This window comes from Catharus ustulatus, chromosome 6, assembly GCF_009819885.2.
Source record: "Catharus ustulatus isolate bCatUst1 chromosome 6, bCatUst1.pri.v2, whole genome shotgun sequence".
Classification (NCBI taxonomy): Eukaryota; Metazoa; Chordata; class Aves; order Passeriformes; family Turdidae; genus Catharus; species Catharus ustulatus.
The window spans coordinates 41701436-41711842 of NC_046226.1; the positions used below are offsets into that span (position 1 = coordinate 41701436).

The 10407-nt window shown below is 43.5% G+C and overlaps 1 protein-coding gene across 2 annotated transcripts in view; it reads right to left on the bottom strand.

Moving 5' to 3' along the window:
- EXT2 (exostosin glycosyltransferase 2) overlaps nucleotides 1–4912 on the bottom strand; it is a 74293-nt gene extending 69381 nt beyond the window's left edge. The window contains exons 1-4 of one of the 2 annotated variants that reach the window (XM_033062613.2): nucleotides 4872–4891; nucleotides 4235–4344; nucleotides 2551–3110; nucleotides 2289–2378 (exon numbers count right to left, since the gene is read on the bottom strand). In XM_033062613.2, coding sequence (XP_032918504.1) covers nucleotides 2289–2378; nucleotides 2551–3086 — 626 coding nt within the window. In that variant the 5' untranslated portion in view covers nucleotides 3087–3110; nucleotides 4235–4344; nucleotides 4872–4891. Of the gene's footprint in view, nucleotides 1–2288; nucleotides 2379–2550; nucleotides 3111–4234; nucleotides 4345–4871 lie in introns of both variants that reach the window. The other variant, XM_033062612.2, reaches the window with a different exon arrangement.
- Nucleotides 4913–10407: the final 5495 nt, after the last annotated feature.

The window sequence follows — 10407 nt, forward strand, 5'->3', positions numbered from 1 at the left end:
GCAAAAGAAATCCTTTCAACCTCATCATTGTACTAAATCCAACAGCACTAATTAACAGATAATATACTGCTTATCTTTTAAGTTTTATGGCAGGAGATTACATATGTTACGGCAGCTAATACTAGCAACATAACCTCCATGCCCACAAGGCAAACTTTCACCTTTGAAATTATGGAATAAAGCACTTTTACACTGTCTTTGGAAATTGGATTTAAAGATTTAATAAACAACCCCTTAGTGAAGTAGCTTAGCCAAGAACTTTTCCAGATGTAAATTTATTATATAACTGAACTCTCCCCTGTGTATAAGGTCTTACTTTACCTGGACCAATATTCTGCAGCAAATTAATAGAACACAAGTCTATTAAACCTCACGATCCACTACAGTTCAACTGTGTATGATCTCTCAGACAGGTTGACTGTAGAAGGCAGGCTACACTCCCTGTGCAAACTTCACAAATACTATCTGTGTATTTCACAAGCGATCCACAAACTCCCATAAGTGCAGTCCTTCTGGAGTTGTCATGGTACAGTTCAGACAAGTCATTCAAAAACCAACTGAACTCTGCCATCATGCCTTTATTTTGGCCAGCAGCTTCTCACTCTGAGATGCTACAAACAACTGTCTTTCACACTTGGTTAACTACCTATTCCTAACACCTTTAGACAATCTCAAATTAAGAAAACACACCCACATTGCTTGCCCCGTTAGACATGAACTAAGAACTCCAAAGGTCTCCAAATTCATACTGAAAGCTCATACTGTGTCACTTATGCTTCTCCAGGACTAGGTCCATACTCTCAACTTCTTTCAGAGGCCCTTTGCACCTGCAACCTGTAGAATAGGTTCTGCACATCAAACAGCCCAACTGTTGGCTGCCAACAAAAAGGAATTTCCACTTTTTTTTCCATCCCAAGAACTGTTATTGCCTCTCTTATGTATTACAGCTCATGATCATACAGCTGTGGACTGAGTCAGACTGGCAAACTATAACAGCTGAATGCCAAAAAATACTTCAGTTTTTTACTTAAATTACCCAGTTTTCCATGTTAGCATGACAAATACTTAGGAGAAACACCTACCAAAATAATAGATTTCCTGCCTGCTAATCCAAGGCATCAAAGGCCAAACGTAAATGGAGATTTGAGATTAAAAAGTTTTGCAGCATATCTACTATATTCAGTTAATAAATTCATTTCTTTGACAGACTCATGTACGCAAAAACATGCAGCCCATTCCATTGTCAAAGTATAAATCTAAGATAACAATGAAAGTATTTACTAACAGATTAACAGACTTGTTTACATGAGACTGATGCTTGACTGCCCTCTCCAGGCTAACCCATACATACAACGTTTCACACAGAGAAGGAAAAAAACTAAAGCCTTACTTCACAGTAATTAACTCTTAAAACACGTGCAGAAAAAAGAATCTGTTGTGATACTGGAAGATGTTGAAAATTGTCTTTGCTGCAAAGAAATAATCAAGATAAACCTCATTGACAATCATCTTAGCAAAGACCCCATACCTCAGTCAAGATTTTGTTAACATTTGGCAGAAGAAAGTTAACTTTGACTTTCAAGAAAAGCACTGGTTGAAATGGACCTAACTCAGCAGACCTAAGCACACACAGGCTGACATATTAGAAACATCTTCAGTAACAGTATCTCCTTCCTCTTTCGCTTTACAACCTCCTTTCCTCTTCCAAAACTAAACAATCCTGCAAGTGAAAATTGAGCTCAGAATAAGTGCCTTTTAAGTTCCAAATATTTTTAAAGCACACTTGCCAGAGAATAACAAAGAGCATTTGCCCAATTACTAATATAGTCTAATTATTAAGATAACAAAAACTGAAATTCAGCATAGTTTTGTTAAGCAGAGCACCTGCTTTAAAATGCCCTTGAAGTACGTGACTTCTATTAGAAAGCTGCTGCTACAATCATCTTTGAATTTCTAATTTGTATCAAATGGCACATTCTGTAAAGCATTCACATTCAGTTACACACCAGATCAAGATTCTCCAACCTTACAGCAAGTCCAAGAGTTAAAAGCAAACTGTCAGCCACATCCCTTATAAAATTAAGGATGAGGCTAAACTATCAGATTTCAAAAGTAAACACCTCTTCTATACAAGGTTTTACTTTCCTTTTTTGAGAAGCAAGCAAGTCATAGTCTAGTTTTGTAAAGGTTAAGGAGCACATCCTTTGCTATCAATTGCCCTTCTGAGCTTCTTGCTTCTTGAGTGGCATTTAAACCCAGATCTGTCCATCACACAGCACAACACATACCTATCTCTAGGAACATCTAGTGCAGTGTTATAATCTGGTGGCCCTCCAGGCAGCATGTTGAAGAGCAAATGATTTGTGCCTCGATCCCACCTATAGCAAAAGAAGAAACAAACTGCAATTAGAAAGGTGTTCTCTACATGTAGACAAGTTCTGTCAAAGTCTAGTGCTGGCATTAACTCACTGCATTCTCCCCTCCTGCATAAGCCTTACTTTTTTTCACTTTGTGTTCTTTCCATTCACACACTGAAGTTTCAGCACATACCTGGATAGCTGTGCCAAAGCCTGAGCTGTCTCTTTGATACGGAGGGCGTTCTGATTGAGGACATCTATGGATGGCACAAAGAGGCAGGCCCGGTTGACATCGTCGGTGTAGAATTCACTGTCAGAGATGGCTGTCAGCAGCTCATTGTACTCCCTGGAAATGGTGTTGCTCACCAACGTCCCATATTCATCCACATACTTTTTCAGTGAATAGATGTACACTTTGATTTTGTTCTTGGGGTTGAAGCCACATCTGTAGACATCGAAGCAGGTGTGCATCCTGCAGCTGAGGTCTCCCCGCTCAGGAATGGGGCTATCAGCAGGAAGTTTGACCACAGGCACATCATGGACACTGCGTTTTTCAACAGTCCAGTCACTGGATGATTCAATGGAGTGAGGCCAGAACTGGAACATTCCTGTGGCAATTAGGCCAAGTAGAACTATGGAAAAGAGAGTGATGTAATAGATGCGATGCTTGGTTTTCATCCTTGGGATGAGGGCTGGACCCCGAGTGTTGTATTTGGCCGAGGCACACATAATGGAATCAATTATTTCTTGTTGCTACAAAATAGAGAGAGAGGTTTTAGGATGAATCCTAGGAGAGATACATAGTTATCACAGTGTAGAGAAACATGCAGTTACTCCTTTCAGGGAAGGGTCTTTGCCTCAGCAGATCATAGTAGGCTTTCTTCAGATGTTCATAAATCCCATCAGAAGCAGGATGCCAGCCAGGACTGCCACTTGGCAAGCACCAGCTGAGGCTGATCTGCTGGGCCTGGCTGCAATGAAATGATGTGGGCAAATTAACAACCACAAGCCAGAAAAAGGCACAGCTTGGGCAGAGAAGGGAGAGGAAATCTCACACTGCAAAAGTGGTGAGGCCTCATAGGTCCCGCTACAGCAAAGTCTATTCACAGGGAATGCTAATAAAAACCAAAATGCTTACCTACAGGAGAAAAGAAACAACCTGGATACCTGCAAAGGGGCATCACACAAACTTAGGACCATGATACTATTTCTAAGATAAAGGTGCTTCTAAACCGCATTTCATAGGAGCCTCATCATTAGAATGATGGCAAGAAAAAGGAATTAATTTGTCATCTTTGTCAATGTGCCTTGTGGGGCATAAAAGTATTCTATGAGCAGCCACATTGAGAGAAGCATTTAAATAGTACACTATAGCCTGAACTAGTTAAAATGAAAAGCATGACATAATATAAAGTATCACAAACTACTGTTATCTTTGATACTTCTTACAAGCTCCTACACACAGAACTGTAGTTCCTGCAAAAGACAATTTACATTAACTACAGACTGAAAAATCGGCAAGCAACAACTAGGTTTTCAACTGAAACTTTCATAATAAATAAACTCAACCTGACCTCTCCATAATGAGAGCTTTTTAAGAGTTGTAAGCATGTTTTCCTGAAAAAGAATGTGACCGGTATAATTATGTTTTCCTTTTGCACAAATGGGATGTTTTCTTGCTTTGTGAGCTAGAAAGAAAGTCGGACATGTCAATGCTCCAGTAGGCAAAAAATATGATAAAAGAAGTATCAGTGAATGAAACAAGCATTGATTTCATTAATAATCACCTCGTGTAACAAATTGAATAATGTGTATTTTGTGTTCTTAACAAAAGATGCTACGATGGAGTGGGTAATGCATGACTTGACTGTACTTACACACAGTAGCACTAAAATAATCTCAGATGCTAAAAAGCATTCCACTTTTAACGGCTCTTCTCATCACTTTACGTCCACAATCTGATTCTGGAGGAAGCTTCTAAAATCTCCTGTACAAGGCAATACATGTGTCATGCTGTTATCAGGACAGAAGTCAGAATGCTACATTACTATCAGCTTTACAACTAAAAACTTTCCATATGCTTCCAGCTGTTAAGCACGTCCTTTATTCCTCCTTCCTGACAAAGCACCAGAAGCAGCTATGCGATGACACGGGTCGCACTCTGCAGCGAGCATTTCAGTCACTGGGCAGATCTGTGCAGCCTGAGCCCGGCTGGAAGAACCCTCAATGAAAGGTCCCTCTCCATGCATGGAAACGTCCTCTCTTACACGGCACAGGAACGGGACAGGGTAGCTGGCACTTGGAGTACTGGAGGCAACGGGAGCGACACGCAGCAGACGGAGGGGGGGCAGCACATTGCGGGGCGCAGGGGCCGAGGGACGGGACAGCACGGGACGGGCCGCTTTCCGAGCGGGCCCAAGGCAGCCCGGAACCCGGGCGGCAGGAGCCGGGCCGCCGCCCCGCCGCGGCTCCCGCAGCTCCTGCTCTCCCGCCCCCCGGCCGGACCGCACTCACCTCCGCCGCAGTCGCCGGGGCCGCCCGGCCGCCCCCGCCCGCCCCGGCCCGGCCGCTCCGCGCGGGGCCCGCCCGCACCGCCGCCCCCGGCCCGGCCGGTGCGCATGCGCGGCCGCCGGCCCGGAGCCTAGCGCCCCCCCGCGGCGGGAGGGCGGGCGTGCAGCGGGGCCTACCCGGCAGGGCCGGCAGCTCCTCCGGTCGGAACGGCGTCTGCTTCCTAAAACTTGTACCCATGTAAACCACCCTGGCTTACAGCACACTTGCATTCTCACCTCGCTTCCCTCCAGTCCTGTGTGCCTTTCCAAAACTCTATTTGGGCTTTCTCGTTGACCGAAGACCTTTGGCTCATGTGTCGCTTTCTGCTGGATCACAACTACTTCAGTAAGGATATATCGCAAATATACACCTTCCCCAAACCCTTCACAAAAGTAGCTGCAAGTATCTTCAAACAGAAGACAGAGAAGGACAAAACTCCATCCGTGTGGGAATCAGAGACACTGGTTTCATTCCCAAAAATGGGAGCCAACTTGGTCTGTAGGCCAAATAAAACCCAAAACAAACAAAAACAAAAAAAAAAAGAAAAAAGAAAAAAACCCCCACAAACAAATGAAAAAAAAGAAAAAAAAAAGCACCAAATCAAAACGAAAACAACAACAAAAACAAAACAACCAAAAACCACTCAAGTAGGTAAGATCATAGAATGGCTTGAGTTGAAAGAGGCCATCTTCAAGATTGTCTGCTTCCAACCTCGCTTCCAGAGGCAGGGACACATTCCACCAGACCAGTTTGCTTGAGACCCCTCCAACCCGGCCTTGAGCACTTCCAGGGACGGTGCATTCCCAACTTCTCTGGGCCACCTGTACCTCACCACCCTCACAGTGAAGAATTTCTCCCTAATATCTGACCCAAACCCTTTTCCAGCTTAAAGCCATTCCCCCTTACCCTGTCACTACATGCCTTTGTGTAAAGTCCCTCTCCAGCTTTCTTGTAGGCTCCCTCCAGGCTGCTCTAAGTGTCCCCAGAGCATTCTGTTCTCTGGCTGAACACTCCCAAAATGCTGCAGCTGAACTGTGCACAGAGCAATGGCACAATGGAGACATTCCAGCAGGAGCAGCGTGGTGTCCCAGCACATGACACCATGTTCTTTATCCTTCTCTGCTCTCTGGGCTGAAACAGCAGAGCAGGACCACACTCAGTGCCACCGAGGTGGAAACAGGGCTGACTTTGTATCTCTCACCTATAAACAATTTTCAGCTGTTCCGACTGTAACTGTTTCAACTGTTACAGTTTAACCAATAAAGTTTTCTACAGTTACGTCCTGCACAGAAAGTTCTCCTGCTGCAGCCCTGTCAGCCTCCTGATCTCTAAGCCAGAAGCATTTCCAGTCTCTCTGCCCCCTGGGATAAAATGCAGGCTAGCTCTGCTTCTATCTCAGAATTCTTGGTGGTTTAAAAGACTCTTACCGTGTGTGTCTCATGACAGTGTTAGCTTTTGCTGGCCGGAAATGTATTTTTCCTCTTTTCAACTTTTCTTGTAGCCATTTTCATAGATTTGTATCTTATGTACAGTGGTGACATGATGGTGTCCTATCCTATAATGTGTGTTTGTGAAAGGATGGAGGTTTGCACCTTGCCTGCTCTAAGCCTCCAAACTGAATCTCTCTGTCACACACACTGACCGCAGTGTCCTTAAACAGCCTTGACTGCCAGCAATAGATTAGTTCTCTTTCACTTCACCTGCCCTTGGGAAAACTGCTTTCTGCAAAGCCATTCACATGCACGCACAGAGACAGCTCGGTATTCCCACAAAAAAAAATAGCAAAACGCTGTCACTGCAGTGCTTTCTCTTCTTTCTTTCAACTTCTCACACACGTGGCATTGCAGGTGGTGTAGCATTCTCCTCCAACTCACTGCTACCTTCATCTTGTCCGTGACATTCAAACCGACAGCACTCACAGATCTTAAAGCATCCTTCTGAGAGCCGGTACTGGCTTGTTCCTCCTGCAAGTACCGGGGCTTGTTAGAGCACATAATGTTTCTGGGCGTAACCCATCAGCTCCCAATTGCTACAAGCTGCCCCATTCATCAATCAGAGGCAGGAGCCCTCCTGAAGGAGGATGGTTGGACCGCGTCTGATTTTTTGTGAATCGGAAGGCGCCCCATTCATGTGTTGGGGCTGCTCGGATGAGCACTGGATCTCTGCAGTTAGGGGATGCACCGGCACGAGCAGTGCCTGGATGTGTCTCAGCCCAGGAGAGGGGTTCCCAGCCCTGTCGCGTGACAGGGACACTGGCTGGTCCACGTGCGGCGGCGGGGAGGCGGGGTGGGGGTCACCGAACGCAGCCTGCGCCTGCCCATGCTGTGCCCGCAGGCGCTTCCTCTGCCTCCCTGCTCTGCCAGGGAGAAGAAAGTGCACCGAATCAATTATAGCTGAAATATTCACCGAGACTTGATGATCCTTTCATCCCTGTAGGAAAAATCTGAAAATCACTGCAATTTTATTAAAAGCTAGTATGAAAAAAAAATACAAGAGGCATCAGCTATTTTATTTCAAAATATAGCAAGTAAAATGGAGGATGTAGCCTGTCTTGATAGAGATTTCCCTGAAACCACATCAGGGAGCCTGTTTATATTCTAGTGATGTAGCTAAGCCAGACAAGTCTGCGGCACAGCATCTATTTTTAGACTCCAGGTTGCCATTTATAGCTTGTGAAAATATTCATCAGCATCTGGAGAACCGGCTATCAATTTTTATAAATACACAGGAGAAATCAGATATTTCACTTCTCTTTGCTTGCCCTTTTATGCCCTGCCTCATGAGGTTCTTTGGGAGTCATTTGGAATTTGTTTTTAAGGGCTTTACCATGACACCATACATTTGCCTGCTGCCGCATGCAGCATCCTGCATTTTCTGCTGGGATGATTAGTGTACAGAGGAGAAAACCTTTTGCTAGCTACTGTGTTTCCACATGTAAAGAAGCTGCCTGTGAGGTTATGGTGCACCTTATGCGGTGATGGAAGCAGCACATTCTGAAAACACCTTTATAATAAAATGAGGTAATTTAAAAAGACAAATACGAAGAGGAAATCTAATGGTTTGAGGACATTTTTTCGACCTTATTTTCCACCTATGGCATAGCATAACTAAAACCACATAGCTCAGTTTATTCTTCTGAAAAATTTGTCATTGACTACTGCCAATATATAAGGTACTGAACTAAATTTAAAAGTTTCTATTATCAGAAGGATATTGTAGCAGTTAGGTCCTTGCCTTGGTTCACTCCTCCAGTTTAAGTCTTACAACCAAACGATACCCTCATTCATATCAGTGAAGTTTCTCACTAGACTGATCAATAAACTATTTAGCAGTCAATTGGATGGCTTTCTCTCTTGATCCAGTCCATCATATATTTCCAGTGCTACTGGTTTGTGATGGATGTCACTGGTCAAAACAGTGGTTTAATTTATGTCTGTAACTCTTACTTCCTCTCTTGCCTTCCTGAACTGAAAGGAAAAAGAAGTGTAAATATACTTAGAAGGGGTGCTGCAATAACTCCCACTGAGGGACATGAAACACAAGGAAATTCAGTTAGGCAAGAGTTCCCTTCAAAGAAACTATTAATCTGGCAGAAAGATGCAGATAGAAACAATCTGTCAGTGTGTGTTCCCCCCTCCCTGAAGCTTTCAGCTGTCACGGTCTGCAGAGGCATTAATCTTTAATCAATTGAATGCCTTCTGCACTGAGGCATCCAGGGAAAGGGCAGGTCATAACAAGCATTCGCCTAGAATAACTAAGCAGCCGTGCACGAGCTGTGCCATCAGACCTTGCTGGATAGCAGCAGGGAATAGATGGAGAGCTAAAAATAGCCTTTCCTTGCAGTGTTTTTCCAGACTATTTTTGATTCTTCATTTTGATAAGGTCGACTGGCTATTTGCTAAAAATAACCAATCCTGGCAAACTGAGGACAAAAAGTAGAGTATTTATAACCTCCTCAGACTCTTCAGTACATTTGTTGACTGCAGATAATATAGGATCTTGTCATCAGTCAGTTGCCAGTGTTTTATGTAAGTCAGTAATAAATAAAGCATTAATTGGAATGGAAAACTAATCTATCTTGCCACTGTGATTTTCTCAGATGGAACACATATATTTTTGTATATAATCCTTGTAGGTTACCTTGCCCTATTCTTCGTGATGTGGTCTGACTTGCTTCAAAAATAAACAAAATAACCTCTTGTTAGGTCAGCCAATCTTAAAAAAAGCATAGCTGCATATGTAATTAAAAGTGTAAAAGCAGTTTTGTATGCCTGATATTTCAGATGCAGAAATTTTTAGGGGTGTAATTTATGTAGCTTCCTCCATGAGAGGCTTTTTTATCATTGAGCCTCTGTGTGCCACTATCAGTCTGATGAAATGAAACCACCACTCTGCCAGCAGGATGAGAGCAACTAGGGATTTTGTAACCAAGTAACTGGAGAAGGACTGCAGAGTTGTGGATATAAATGATAATTTGACCCCAAGGCAGGTTTCAAGAAACTGTGTCATTATGGGGATGGGGGAAACACAGAGCAGTCAGCCCAACTGTGTGATCTGTTGGATGTTCCAAGGGAGAAAGAGAACAATTAAGGTATTAAAATTAATACATTTGTTATTTGAGTACATTTGAGCAAATGCCCCTCTTCAGCTAAGGTGGAAAACTCTTAAGTTATCAGTGAATATTTTCTCTTACAGATATTTTGCTTAGAACCTACTAAATTTCTGTAAGGGAAAACTCATCTTCACAGATTCTTTCTTGAAGTATGCATGAGTCTTCATAAATACTTCTCTAGAATGGGCCCCAGTTATGTTGTGGGGCTTAACTGCAATGTTACACAGGTTAATAATTTGGAGATTCACAGATTTTTCCTTCCCACAAACATGAATATGTCGAGTATATGCCTGAAATATATGTTATGAAAGTTTCTGTGACCGAGAGCTGTGCTGCACAGGAAATTCCCACCTCTACCCTCAAAGTGCTGAACATTTCTCTGGAGAAGACAGACAGAATGGGGCAGGGGGAAAAAAGAAGGGGGCAGAGAGGGAGGGGGACAGAGAAAGTGACTAGAACATGGAAAGGACCATGAAGCCATCTAGGATCCTTTCTGTGCTCAAATGAATGATAATTGGAAAACAAAAATGTGCAAAATAGTTCCCAGCACTGATGAATCTAAACAAGAAAATGCCTGTTCCTTCACTTCTCCAGCTCTTCCCCACAGCTGCCCTGCTTCCCCTGCTCATATCCTTGGTGTGCCAAGGCCCTGCATCTCCCTGGCTTTCCAGCTATAGCTCACCTTGTCCTGCCTGTGGCTGATAAAATATAATCCATGAGGAGGGGAAAGGCACACTTCTATTCAGGTTCTGTGGGCAATTCCCTCAACTCTTGATTAACATATGTAACTAGCTCCAACTCCTTCAGGACACCTACATTTTACAGTACCAGAAGTTAAAGAGCTTTGTATCTGTGAAATAAGCTTTCTAGTTGAAATACTCTACCACC